This window comes from Camelus ferus, chromosome 8 (assembly GCF_009834535.1).
Source record: "Camelus ferus isolate YT-003-E chromosome 8, BCGSAC_Cfer_1.0, whole genome shotgun sequence".
NCBI classification, from domain to species: domain Eukaryota; kingdom Metazoa; phylum Chordata; class Mammalia; order Artiodactyla; family Camelidae; genus Camelus; species Camelus ferus.
The window spans coordinates 72,596,564-72,610,747 of NC_045703.1; the positions used below are offsets into that span (position 1 = coordinate 72,596,564).

At 54.7% G+C, this 14,184-nt stretch overlaps 2 protein-coding genes across 9 annotated transcripts in view; both read right to left on the reverse strand.

The window, feature by feature from the left end:
• Window positions 1–362: 362 nt before the first annotated feature.
• On the reverse strand, window positions 363–2,325 carry TTLL2 (tubulin tyrosine ligase like 2; the record flags this gene model as incomplete). The annotated part of the gene is given in 7 exon segments (XM_032484889.1): window positions 363–423; window positions 793–940; window positions 943–1,005; window positions 1,008–1,544; window positions 1,547–2,068; window positions 2,150–2,181; window positions 2,183–2,325. Coding segments are annotated over 7 exon segments (1,506 nt in total), but the record flags the coding sequence as incomplete, so codon positions are not given.
• Window positions 2,326–12,050: 9,725 nt separating this feature from the next.
• Window positions 12,051–14,184, reverse strand: part of UNC93A (unc-93 homolog A) — a 37,584-nt gene continuing 35,450 nt past the window's right edge. For 7 of the 8 annotated variants that reach the window (XM_032485355.1, XM_032485357.1, XM_032485352.1 and 4 more), the window contains one exon: window positions 12,051–13,895. In XM_032485355.1, the coding sequence (XP_032341246.1) occupies window positions 13,630–13,895 (266 nt within the window). In that variant the 3' untranslated portion in view covers window positions 12,051–13,629. The remainder of the gene's footprint in view (window positions 13,896–14,184) is intronic. The other variant, XR_004322135.1, reaches the window with a different exon arrangement.

Here is a 14,184-nt window from a genome sequence, read left to right on the forward strand (position 1 = left end):
TTAGCACCTCTGTCTCATTCTGGAACATTCACAGTGCTGTGCAACCATCATGACTATCACCACCATCTAGTCCCAGAACAGTTTTGTCACCCCCAGAGGAAACCCTGTCCCTATTTGCTGTCGTTTCCCATCCCCCCTCGAGCTCCTGGAAACCACCAATCTGCTTCCTGTTTCTGTGGATTCGCCGGTTCTGGGCGTGCCATGTGAGTGCAATGGTGCGACAGGGGAGCTTTCTGTCTGGCTTCTTAGCATGCGGTTTGCAGTGAATCCTGGATCTTCTGTGTCCTTCCTGTCTGGGAGGAACGGAGCACACCTGGATCTGGGAGGTTCTGACGCTGCATGCTGGGACAGTCAGCTAACAGTCACAAGGCCGGCGGAAAGGGAGCGAGCTCCTCGCACCGGGTCTGACTTGAGGCCCGGGATCTGTATACAAATAACGGAGTCATTTGTGTGTTTGGAGGAGGGGGAGGTTTTCAGCACTTCACTTTACTCTAGACGGCTGATCATTCTGTTGACAAAAATAATTTTGAACAAAATGTCGTCTATTAAAAAGCAAAAAGTTAACCCCTGGTCTCTTACACTGTTCTCACCTAATAATTCTTGTAAGATGTGATAATAGTCTCACTCACATTAAAAATGCACAACGCAATTGTCAGTGAAGCACGTCCAAGAGCAGGCGCGGGGCGAGTGGGGCCTCCCCGGAGAGCTGAGCCGCCAGGCCGGGAGGGCGCCGCGCCCACCCCTGAGCTGGCCCTGCCGCGGCGGAGGTGGTGAACTTGTGTCCAGACCCACGTCTTTGGCCCCAGTGACGTCACTGAGGCTGGGAACAGGTTGCTGCCTTCCCTGAGGTAGACACCTGCGGTTTTCAAAAAGAAAGTTCCTGTCTTTGTTTTTTTTCCTGCCACTTGGGGACGCTGCTTCTGCGTGAGTTCCTGGAGGCCCGGACGATTCTTCTGGCGTTGAATCCGTCCGCAGCAGCTCTGAAAGCAGCTTCACTGAAGGGGAGACGAGCACGAAGCCGCCTGCTCGGGGTCCGGGGCGGCGCTGCCGGCGGGGGGGGGCGCGCGGGGAGATGCTGGCCGCGTGGCTGCAGGACCCCACGCGCCGCCTGCGGGGCCCGGCGCCTGGCGGGGGGACCTGCCCGCGGGCCGCGGTTCGGCTCGGGGCGGCTCTCGCCGGCTCTCGTCGACAGAAGCAGGCCCGTCCTCCCGCTGGTCGGTTCTCTAGGCTGGGAGCCCCGTTCGTTCTCAGGGCGCGTTCGTCTCGCTTTCTTCTCAGCAGATGCCTCCTTACCCAGCGTTCTGCTCGGGAGCGCAGGACAGACCCGCAGGCGTGGCCGCATCCGCCGCCGCGCGCAACGCAGCGGCTGCGAGCTGCAGTCGCAGCCCTGCTGCGTCCCTTCCTCTCGGTCCGCAGACCGCGGGGGAGACCCAGCTCAGCGGTGTCGCGGGCAGGCTTTCTCCTCACCGGTCCATCCGTCCAACAGTCCAGGGGCGGGGCCGGGCCGAGGCTGACCTCCAACAGCCAGGGCTTCACGAGGTCACCAGCAAAACATCAAACCCAAAGAGCTCGAAGCAGCTGGCCGCGCAGGGGCCCGAGGGAGCGATGGCGCGGAAGCCGAGAGGCCCCCTGTGGCGGGTTCTCCGCCACGGAAGCAGGCCGTCCACGTCCCAGCTCCGCAGGGCCCGCCTGCCCCCGCGGCCACCCCCCTGCCTCTCGGGCGTCTCACACGCGGCCCGGCTTTCGGCCGCTGACTGCAGACACGGATGCGGCGGCCACGCCTGCGCCGGCCGCAAGGAGAGGGCTGCAGACACCGGCCTGTGCTGCGCGCGGCGGCACAGAGCAGAGCTTTCACGTCGCTGCCAACGACAGTCCCTCTGCCTCGAGGTGCTCCCGCCGCTCGCGCGCCAGCGGCCGCCTGGGGCCCGGCACCCGCTTCCCGTGAAGTGCGCGGCCTCGGGCACGACGAGCGGTGGGGCGAGCTCGTCGGGGGGGGGCTGCACGGCCTCGTCATGAGCTTCGGGTCGTGGCCGGGGGTCCTTCCTGGTGAGCCGGCTGGTGCCGGGCGCTGGTGACGCTGAGGTGCTCCGTCACCGGGAGGAGCACCCCCTCCAGTCCTCCAAGTTTTGCTCTCGGTGATCAAGCTTGCCCCCCCCCCCCCCCCCGGGCGCCAGGAGGACACTGCACCACTGCCAGCGTGGTCGCGTCAGCTCGGAACGCCAGGGGTTTCAAGACGGCCCCTGCGAGGTCATCGTCCGCCTTCAGATAAGGTTTCCTTTTCTGAAAATTGATGATAAGAAAAGCGTTAGAGGGCGGGCCGAGAGGTCACAACCTAGTGGGGCTTTCGCTGGAAAGGCTTCACGTCTGCGGTCAGCTGTTTTGTTTGCTTTGCTGCCGGACGTGTGGCCCCGTCGGTTACCTGCCTCTGTTCACAAACACTCCGTCTCTGCTCCCCGTGCACCTCCAGCCCGCCTCCCCTCTCTGGTTATTTCCTTCTGTGAGAGCCTGTTAAATGTGTCTGCAGGGATGCCGTCAACACTCTCAGGGGCCAGTCTCTTGCGGACCCGTAACTGTAGTGAGTCCATTATTTTGACCAAAAAAAGTCCAATTTTGTGCAGCTAAATGAATCTGAACATGTGCCAAGCGCTTGAAACGATGGTGTTGTGTGACCAGCAAGGGTCTCACGGGCCTGAGAAGTCCTAGGAGCAAGGGCGTGGCCCCTGTGATGGCCTCTGGGTTCCCACCTTATACCCCCAGGGCCCGGAGCTGTTTCAGTGGCCAGAGGCCTGGTTTATGCAGATGTGTGGGAATTTGCCAGAAAGAGCTGAGAAGGAAAATTTGAGTTTTTAAAAACTCACTCTGCAATACCAATGGTTATCTGAGGATTGTTCTGACATCCTGCAAGGCCAACAGGAAATGCAGAGTCAACATTTTTATGAACTTTCAAAGAAAGAAAACAAGATCTTTTGGGAGAAAAATTAAAACTGATGACAAAGCCTGACTTTTCATTACGACCTAGGAAAAAAAGGTAAAACTCGTCAAAGCCTCTGAGGGAAAGCACGGACACTCCAAGGTCCTCAAGTGACAAACGCATCAAAAGCCCCACGTTCAGGCAGTTTGCCTTGTCTCTGTGATGGTGTTTGTACTGTCCGTGCATAATTTACCACACAGGTGACATCAGTAACGCATTGGATGGAAATTCTGGGGTGTTGGGGAGAGTCTGACTGATATAAAAGGAATAAATTGTGACGTATACTGTGCTTTCAGGGAAGCCAGTTTGGACAAGAAAGAAAGGAAGGAAGGAAGGAAGCACGGATGGTGGTGGGGGTGGGAGGGAGGGAGAGACAGAGACCTCCCTTGCTCACCCACCTCCTTCTCCTCACTTGACACGGGGAGGAGTTGGCGGGGGCGGGAGGGGGGAAGGAGGCAGTCTGTTGCCGAGTGACCTCGTTTCGAAATCTGAAGCTGCCTGCAGAGTGTGGGTTGCCTCTGATACTGAAGGTGTTAACAGGCTAGGTCGGCGGCTCCAAAGGAGGTTCCGGGAGAGCTGTGAACAAAGCAGCATCAGCAAAGTGCCCCGGCGCCTTCTGCGTTGTTACTGCTTTGACCGGGGACGTACAGGATTTATAAATCTGTCATGGCTGTTAAGAAGATTCAATCTTTGCCACTTATTGTGACGTTTTCAAACTGTGTTCCCTGGAATTAACACGTATATCAAGCAGTGTGTGTGTGTGTGTGCGCGTGCGCATGCATGGCAGGGAAGCGGGTGGGGGAGGCTGGGTCACATGATTATGGAGGCAGGATTACACAGAGTTGAAAGATTTCTTCTCTTTGTTTCCAAGAAACAGGCCACGTTTCCCCAAGTTCATTTGATCATGACACACTCTTAACGTGTGTGTGACATCAGTTTCACAAAACCAGCTAAGAAACGCGGAGTCCGGTAGACCAGATGAAACGTTGTCCCATTTCTGGCACCTTCCACCTGCTCCCACCTGGGGAGTAGACCTATCAGAGGCTCAAAAAGAGAAGGTGGGGTGAAAACAGGGCCTGTTTCCTCTGGAATCAGTGCTCAGAGACCAGGGGCTCGCCTTCCCCGGCTCTGCCTGAGCAAAAGCAGAAGTCCCGGCAGGTGCCGCAGCCTGGCTTCCCTACCCCCGTGGAGCCGAGAAGGCCAGCAGGTCATCCTGGGGGGGCTGGGGGGAGGGGGGGTGTCTGAGGAGATGCAAGTCCTGGAGGGCTGGTCCCACAGGGCACCCACTGACCTTGGACTCTATTTCAACTAAGTGTCCCTTTTCCTGTTCAATTTCATTAAGAAACCAAATATGTAATTGAGAGTTTTTTCCTTCTCCATAAAAGTTCTCCTGGACCTACCTGAAATGTCTTTATTCTGCCTGGTTCCCACTGACGGGCGCTGACAAGAGCAAGTAGTTTAGGTGTGTGTAGGGTGCATGTGGAGGGACCGAAGACAGGCTGGGGACAGCCTGAGGCTGTTGTGTCGGGGAGGGCGCCAGGACTCTGTCTGGGGAGGAAGGATGCAGGCAGTGATGGCTGAGGTGGGCGGGGCCAGCAAGGACCCTTCCCCTTCCCGGGAGGGGACGCAGGACTGGGTTCCCACCTCCCTGGCCTGGAAAGGAGAAAATGCTACTTTTAAAGTGGACTGACTGCAGATTTCCCCGTTACTCTAGGTGTGGCATCACCTTTGCCTGCAGGGCAAAGTTGCCCGCATGGGAATAAATAAAAGCAGAGCCCCTTCCACATGCATTTCTGTTCTGAAGCAGCAGGACTCGGCCCCCCAGGGTCAGTGAGTCACACCGGCTCCTCTCCCAAGAGACTCCCTCGTGGGTGAGACGATGCTGTATGTGGAGTTCCCTAACAACTTGTTTCCTTGCTGGTCTGAGCTGTGGGGGAGGTCCTCGCGGCTAGAAGGGGGCATGGTGACATGGGAACGACGCTCATGGCTGAGGCAGGACCTAGCGAGGCTGAGCTTCTGCTCAAGGTGTGGCCAGTGGTCCGTGAATCATGGAAGGAACATCCACGAATACATGGTGTTTCACCCTTCGTGTCCCAGGCTCGTAGTTTTTCCTCATTTCAACCACGAGTAAACAATACTGAAAACACAGAATACATAGAAGTTTCTTATTCATGGCTCATTTCTGCCTAAAATGCCCTTCCCTTTTTATAACATCCCACTACCTTAGTCAGGAACCAGGAGACAGTGGCTAACTCTACCTTCTTGGTTTGGAACCCAAAATTCAGTGGAAAATTCTACTTCTAAATAAAATAAGCATCACAAAATTTATCATTTTACCAGATAAACCCTAGATCTTTACAGCTCTTCCCAAGTGGCCAAGTGCTTAAGTCAGTAACCACACACACACACACACACACACATTTTAGTATGTGGATTTCTAGGCTGTAATACATAAGATGTATTAGTGGGAAATTGACTAGATGACTGACAATAAAATGAAATTAATTAAAGATACAAAAACCATAAAATTATAGTAGTCTGGGGTATTTTATTGCACAGCCAAAGAGTCCTGGCTATTTCCTGAAGGCATCCATTTATATTAATTGATGCTTATAATAATTTAAAATATTAAATTGAACTCTCTGTGCTCAGACTAAAAAGGCAAAGAAATGCATCACGTGACACACATGCAAAATACAAATATACATATACATATAAAGACACAAAAATGTAGTATGAAATTATTAATTATTTAAATATATTTGCCGCTTATCCAGGACAGAAGCGGAAATACTTGTCAAATCAACAGCCTGAACTTTTACAGTTTTCTAAGTTTGAACGTAGATGGCTCAGCCTGGTTGGAGGAGCTGTCACAGGGCCCACAGTTGTGCTGAAAAGAAGCCAAAAACGTTCTCTTTGAACTTGGAGCGCTTCATCTGGAAGCACAGTTCTCAGCCCCACTGGGCAGACACACTGATGTGTCACGATTGGTCCTGGAATGTGTTAAAGCGTAATCTTATTAACTGTGTGTAAAAAGCTCAAGTTTGCTGCAAAAACCATTGCGGATACCCAGTCATACTGATGGCGTCAAGATCTCCGGCGGATATTTCCATCTCTCTCTCAGGTGCGAGGCCTGGGGGAGGGGCTCTGCAAAGTGGGCCGTCCTTGACAGGTGAGCGCCCACAGACCTGCAGACACTGGGAATATTCCTTGTCGAGGGGCCTGATAGAGAAGGCGTACCTTGGGGGCATTCCCAGAGATCCAGGTCAGCCTCCAAGTAAAAACTCCCAGAAGGAAGCTGGGACCCACCGGACTCCTCCCGTAGTTACTGCCCGAAGGGAGAGGGGGTCCCCGGCCCCAAGGATGGAGCCCTGGTGCTGTGTCTCTGTGACTGGAGGAAGAGTCCTGCCCGGAGTCCCCCTCAGCTCCAGGAGAAGAACTGAGCCCCAGGCACAGTCGCTGGGAGCTCTGGGCCTGAGGCCAAGCAGAGCGTCGGCCTGTCGTCAGCACCCGCAGCGGCACCTGCAGGTCACGGAGGCCGCCACCCTCTCTGTGTGTGCCCGATTCCGCTACTGCGAGCATCACCCACTGGACGTTCCTCAGGCCAAAGCCCCACCTGGACGGAAACTAACAGCGCGCGGTGCCCCGGGCCCACCATGCACCCACGCCGCGCGTGAGCCAGAGCCCGCGGGGGCACAGACAACCTGGGAAGGTGCTGCCGGGGACACCCCGCCCAGACAAGTCACGTCCCGTGCCTTCCGACGGCCGTACCGCGGACGACTGCATCCGCGCACGAGCAGCCGCTGAGGACCATCCCGACTCTGGAAGCCGCTTCCAGACGTGTGATTAGGACGTTATCATAATTACAGGGTTTCCTGGGCTCTTGGAGTCTGGTTCAGCCCTGGCCGCACATTCTCCTGGCTTATGGAGGAAGCTTCTCTTTCCCATCCCCTGATGATCTTGTGGGGCCCACGGGGGGAGGGACGTCAGCCAAGACAGCATTTCTATCACTGCGGGAACCGTCATTCCCGGGGACACCCCTGCGGGCCCATTGCTTCTCCCGCAAGACTGATCCCGGCTCGAGAGTTACGTGGAGGACGGGCTCCCAGTGCCCGTCACGAGTTCTCACACCCTCTTCTTTTCAAAATAAACCCTCAAAAGAGAATTAGGAGTCAAGTTTTTTTTTTTTTTTAATTCACACTTTACTTTTTAGCACCTTCATTGCTTAAAGGACAAACTACCCCTCCAGGCAAACTTCCCATTTGAATCGGGATCCAGCTAAAGTCTCAAACCATCTCATTAAATGTCAAGCCCTTCAGTCATCATAGAACTGAGAGGAAAGATTTGGGGGTCAGGGAGGGGACCCTCCTTGGGTGACCCTGAATCAGATGCTGCAAACCAACAGAGGTACCACCAAAGCAGAGAACCAGTTTCTCTGAGAAACAGCGGTCAGTGCACATGACCAGTGCTCCTGCTGGCGGCTTACACGTGCACAAGATGAACGTAGTAAGACTGCACGTTGCTATAAAAAGACGTTGATTTTTAGAATTTCAAAAAATGAAATACAAAAATATTTTCCCTGCCTTTATTTGGAATGACTGAAGATTGACTTTACAAAGCCTGTATGTTCATGCATCTCTGGTGAAAATGTGATTTAACTTTTTTTTTTTTTTAACTATTAACAGCCTCACCTTTAGTCATATTGCAAATATCTATTTTTTTAAAATGCCATTTGTTGTGAATGTAAAATTCATACACACAACTGATATTTCGCACTGCTTAGCACAGAGATTTTCAAATTTAGGAGTTAGTTGTTTTAACATTTTTTTTTAAATGGAGGCACTGGGGATTAAATGCAGGACCTTGTGCGTGCTAAGCACGTGCTCTACCACTGAGCTGTACCCTCCTGCTGTTAAACATTTTTATCAAATGGGAGCAAACAGCAGCTGGAGGCCCTGGTATGAATTTTCCAGGTAGTGAAGCCAGTTTATGGAGAAGAGTCGGCTTCAGCCACCTGTCTCAGGATCGCCGTCGTCCTGCTCACTCTCCTTTTCTGACGCATAGTTTACAGCTTCCCGCTGTGGTTTCCAGTTTACATGAAACATAGAATGCTTCTCACATAAAAAAAATACCTGTATACATTTTGCCCTATTTTTTAAGTTGGCTGACTTAAAATAAGAGTTCTACACACACTCTATATGGTGCACCTAAACCTGATATCACACTGGAAATCAACTATACTTCAATAATAATTTTAAAAAACGGTTTCTGCATACTATCTACATGTTCTTTGGGGAAAAAGTCGGTATTGCCTTGAACCTGGGACAGTTTGTATTATTCTAGTCAGAGTCCCTGTGCCATTTTCGATGTTGATTATAGGGAAAGGGCTGTTTTATCATTAAAACCTTCAGTTTCCTGAGGGCAAGGCCACTTCCAATCACTCCTTGCCCCCAGAACCCCAGTTCCCGTGTCTCCTTTCTGTAAACACTGGCGAAGGGAACCGACTTGCAATGAAAACCCCAGCATAGTCCCAGGACTCACCAGGCTGAATCTGCTCTTTACAGACTAATACAAAAAGGCAGGGCTTTTGGCCTCTTTGAGAGCCTTTGGTCACTGCCTACGTCTGTCTGAGAGCCACCTGCTCAGCATGGCACCCAAGGCCACCAGCCCTGCTCAGCCCCAGGCCCCATCCCAGCCCCACCTCCCAGCCCCCGGAGGGGGTCAGGACGGTCAGCCTCTACGTTAAGCTCTGGTCCTCAGAAACCTTTGTCGCCGACGTTGTGTTTATCCTGTTCGCCCTGGTGGGGCAGCAACCCAGCACACAGTAGGCCCTCTGAGTATTTTCTGGACTGACCGTGGTTGGAGCGATACATCCCCGCAGGGACAGGTGCAGCAGACTGGACAGTGACCGCAGGTCAGGGCGCGCACTCACCACTCCTGGCGGCCCTGGACCCCTGTGCTCTCGGGAAGGATGGGTCCAGGGACCAAGGCACCACCCATGGGGCCACCCACGGGGCTGCCCTCCAGCTCTGGGCATGACATCCATAGGTGGCTCCCTGAACCAGGCTTGGTGTGAATGGAGGACGGCCTCCTGGTCGGGCCCGGATCCGAGGCTGGGGGTCGGGTCCCCCCCTCAGCAGCCGCAGAGCCCAGTGCACAGGGGCAGGGCTGGAAGCTGCCCTGCTGGCCGCCGAGCAATGCTGCTGCTCCCTCACAAAGGGGTCATCCCCTCAGGGGCAGGGCTGAGGGCCGGGACCCCAGTCAGGATGTGGACGCAGGGTTCCTCCATCTGTGCTCCAGGGGCTTACCTCTTTCCAGGGACCCGCACAGGCCACAGTCTTGGTGGCCCCACCAGCTACACACCTGGGGACTCAGAGAAGAGGCACTGGGCCCCTCCAGGGCATCCTGGGCCTTCCTTGGGCTTTTCTGTAGTGAAAACCTCAAAATATACCATTTCTACCCCAAAACAGTTGAGTTTCCAAAATGAATCTTGATTATTTGTTGAAGCCATGTTTCTACCAGAGAACCGGTTGGACCCACCCTCCAGCCAAGGCTGAACGCTTCCCCCCCACCCCACCGTCTCGCCCCGCCTTCCAGGGCGCAGGGGCCCCGCCTGTGGACTCCGCGGCCTGAACCCGTGAGAACCATCTGGCATTTCCAAGCCGGGAGCAGCTCGACAGCCTCTTTGCGCCCAGCCCATTCAGGTCCGGCGTGTTGCCACCTCTGCTGGAGGATGTTTACTGTTTCACCGTCATCTGCCTGATTACAGGCACTGTTACAGTCGCTCAGGACCAAATGAACCGCTCCATGTAACTGCACGCAAACCGCACGACACGCAGCCGCAGCTGTGGGCTCGCGGTAAAGGGGATGGGGACGGCGGTTTTCTAATTAGCAAACCGAGAACAAAAGGAATTCACTGTACGTGGCCTAGAGGACTTTTTCTTTTTCCGGTTGACGTGTTCGCTTGCCGTTAATTATGTATGGTTGTCCTCCAGCCCTACTTGCTGGTGAATTTTGTAAAAACTTAGTGTCATTAAATTCTTCCCCTGTCTTCAGACACATCGCACAAAGGGCGGGTCTGGCAAGGACTGCAGTGATGTGCACGGCAGGGGAGGCAATCCAGGTGTGAGTCAGGATATCCGGGTTTGCGTCGTTTAGCTGAGCAATTTATACATCCTGAATTTGTTCAACAATTTTTCCATTTTTCCTTCAATCAGAAATGGATGCTTGAGCTTGAGCTTCCAAGACTTCAAGCTCAGTGCCTGCCTGGGCATCTGGGCTGCGAGAGGAGGCAGCGGTCCCGATGAGAGGCGGTTGCCAAGGGAACCTGAACAGTAAGGAAATGCGGGGAGCGCTGATTTGATGAAAATGATTGCTGTCTCCCAAAGGGAGCGCAAGGAGCAAGCATGTTTCTCTGAGCTGTTTCATGTCGAGCCTCCTTCTGATGGTCTCCCTGAATTTCCCACTGGGCTCAGTTCTCTCCTTGGCTTGCGACCCCCACAGGATCCAGGGCCCTCCTCAGACACGGAAAGGCTTCAGGATGGCTCAGTGCCTCCTGGTCAGCGACCACACGCAGTTTGGACTGTGTGGTCAGAAAAGTGACTCAGAGGTGCATCCACGAGCCAGGGCAGTGCTGACCCAGGACCACCTTCCGCCCCGACCCCAGGCTGCAGCTCACGCAGTATGGGGTTCTCTCCCTCATCAGTTACGTGGACCTCGCAAGCGTCCACTATTGACAGCACCAGTCTGACCTCAGCTTCGAGTGCGCACGCCTGCTCTTTGCGCCTGGACGGTTTCATCTGACGTGCCCTCCTCTGATCAGATCAGGAGGGGGTTGGATTCATGGCGATGTTTAAATCTAAAGTTTTGCTGGAGTCCTAGGAAACTCTGAACTCATGATAGAATTTTCACTGTTTTGTTACACCCCAGCCCCACCCAGGGGAGCACAGAGACCCATGCTTCCAGCAGCTGATAGGAGGGGAGTCCCGTTTCCCAAGCCCCAGAGAGGGAGGCGTGGAGAGCAGCACGATTACGGGAACTTGGAACTCTTTCCTGGCCCCACCAGCAGCCAAGTGACCAAGCCTTTGCCGTTCACTGAAACCTGACACTGCAACCCGGTGCACTGGAAGGATGGTAAGTGTTCACTGAGAATGGACTTTTATTGACTCGCACCATCACCTCACTACTGCTTGAAGGACTTAATGAACAGGGTATTTTAATAATAAACACCTTGAGAGAAATACGTGTAAGTGCATAAAACGAGTCTGTGGTTTTGGAAGCTGCTGTTCTTGGGGGAACTGACGTGAGCGGGTCCCCAGGGGTCCAGGTGGGTGGTGGTCTGTTTCCCGGTCTGGGTGCTGGCGACATGGGTGTGTTCCATTTGTGAACTGTACCAAATCATACACGGATAAATGTAAATTTCTGTCCTTATGTTACAATTCAATAAAAAGTTCCAAAACCTTAAGTGCATCTATCTCAGGTGAAAAAGGGCATTTAGGATCATGCCTCTCTCGCCTTCTAGTAGCTAACACCCCCAGCCAGGCGTCACGCAATCAGGTTCGCATCCCATGTCTTCAACTGCGCAGCTGTGGGGCCCGGGACACGCCAGAATCTAACTGACCTGTCTTGCATTTCTCATCAGTATCACCTGAGGAGCCTGAGCTAGACTCACCTAATGCCTTCCTTGCCCTGCCCAACCCCCAGTATTTCAGCTGGGTAATGATCCTTGACCCCCGCGCCGGGCTTTAGCGATGGCCTCTTTCCTGGAGAAACCCCTCCGGGAAGGGCTGATAATCCTCCCCGTCTACACCCCTCTACTTTCTCGGGCCCACTGAGTTCACGTCTTTACCCCCAGACTCCACTGAGCTGCTCTGGCCACGGACCCCAGCAACCTCACTGCTGCTAAGTCAGTGGCCCACCCTCCATCCTCACGTGACGTCACTCCCGGCCGTCCTCGTTCACCTTACTGGTCACTTTTCCCAGCTCCTCCCCCTCATCTTGTTGTCTCAAAAGGAGCTGGGAAGAACCTCGGTCCTTGTCTTACCCGAAAGAGGAGAATTCAGACGGGAGACGAAAGCACTGTGTAATGAAAGATACTGAAGGATTTATTAGCAAAGGGACGTGCACCTCCAAGAGCTGGAGGCAGGCTGATCCAAGGGCGGCAGCAGCACCGGCCTTTGCCTGCCCCTCCTCTTACGCCCTTCAACTGTTAAAGAGAACCAGCCCTCTCAAGCTAAGGGAGTTAGCGCTTTTCTGTGTGTGGGAAGGCGCAAAGGTCCGGGCTCACTGAAATCACTCCTTTGATGTGCACCTGGCCGTCCAGGTCCCCTCAGGGGGCACCGCTGGGGGCGCTGCGGAGCCGGCTGCCTGCTGGTCTGCGTCCTGAGTTCCCTCCATTCCCGGTCGGGGGTCGGGGGCGGCGGTCGCCGCTGATGACGTGATGGCCTCAGGATCCTTGTTCACTGATGTGGCTGCAATATTTTTCATTCACAGAGTGGACACTAATCCAGCCTGGGGGAGGGGGACGGGGGGTCACCCAAGGTTGGGACATCTGCTGTTGGAGTAGAAGCTTCCAGGCTCCTGGAGGGTGAGGTGGGAAGTGACCGACCCACTTCCCTGACAGCCGCCCTCCGGCCTGTTCGGATCACAGTCCAGCAGCAGCAGTCCCTGCCTGTTGTCAACCGTCACGACAACCAGCCCGGCTGAACACGGCCATCTGTCGGAGGCAGCGTCTCCGGGCTGGCCCGAGCTCCTTGCAGGAGTAGTTGTTCAAATTCACAGATGGTGGGAGCCTCCTCGGGACACGAGGGAGGAGAGCACAGGTGGAGAAGAAGGGGTGAGCAGCCTCCCGGGGTGAAAGGAGAAAAGAGAAACCCATGGGGATGCTGTCACAGAGCAGCCAGGGGTGCGGAGACCCGGACGGAGAGCCCGGCTCAGAGAGAGGTGGTGACCGAGTGACCAGCTGCTCCCCCGCGTCAAGGAAGACTGGATGCGCGTAGGTTCTGAGGGTAAGAAGGGCAGATGGCTCTTAGGACGCTGCCCGGCTTCTAGCATCATCAGCCTCACCTGTGTGTCCCGTTGGGGACAACCTTTGCCCGTTGTCCTCCAATGGTCTACAGCATGCGAAGTGACTCACCTGATGACTTCTACGTGTGTGCTCTGGGTGTTCAGGATAAAAGCATCTGGACGGAAGACGGTGCCATGATATAACTGCATTTATTCAGGAACTCGTGTCCCCTGCTCTGGCTTTGGCCCTGACGGACGCCGGGCGGCGGTCCCTGACCGGCCCGAATGTCGTTCAGCGGTTTGTAAAATGACTGGTTTGGGGCTGCTTTTTGGAAGCAGCCTTCAACTCTTAAAAACAACAACAAAACAAGCAGCAGTTGTTGGTGCTAAGAGTCTAAGCCAGTCCCAGTTGGCGGACTGTGCCCTAAATTTCTTTCTTTTGTGCCTGAAACTGATTCCTTCACAAATATTCTGGATTTCCACCAGGAGATGGATGAGATGGTGGACTGCAAAATTTGGTAGGAAAAAAAAACACATAAAAAATGAAATACCATGGACGTCGTTGCAAAGAATCAAGTGTCAACTCGGAGGCGCCTTCAAGCAAAGCCCTCCTGCCCGTGGGCTCCGCCCCACCTGCCGCGGGGTTTGCTGCTTCACATTTTGGTCTGTGCTTCTCCTTCCTCCTCTGGCTTTGTCTGCCGGACGGCAAGCGGCCAGGCCAGCTTCCTGGACTCCAGACACTCGACGACTCCGTACGCCACCACGGCCAGACTCAGGATGCCCAGGAGGATGTAGAGCTTGACGCTGACGCACAGAAACGTGCTGTACCCAAAGGCGACCACGAAGCCCAGGGCCTCCCACAGGCGGTAGTTGGCGAAGGCGGCCTCCTTGTTGTCCTCAAACAGCACCCCGTAGAGAGCTGCGGGGGGGAAACCGCGGTGAGGCCTGGCCGTGGAACTGCACACGCCCCCTGCGATGGCGGCAGGAAGTTGTGCGGCTTTCCACGGCCCCGGCGCTCAGCACAGTCAGGACCTTCCTTTTTGAACCACGGGGCTAGTTCACGTTGTGGATCACAGCCAGTTGGTCATGCTCGCCAGCAGAGGGGAACCATCGCGTACAGAGAACCAGGGCTCATGAACGTGAGTGCTGGGGGGGGTGCCGCCCACGCCCGCGCCGCGTGGGTGAGGGAAGCCAGACCTGACCTGCGT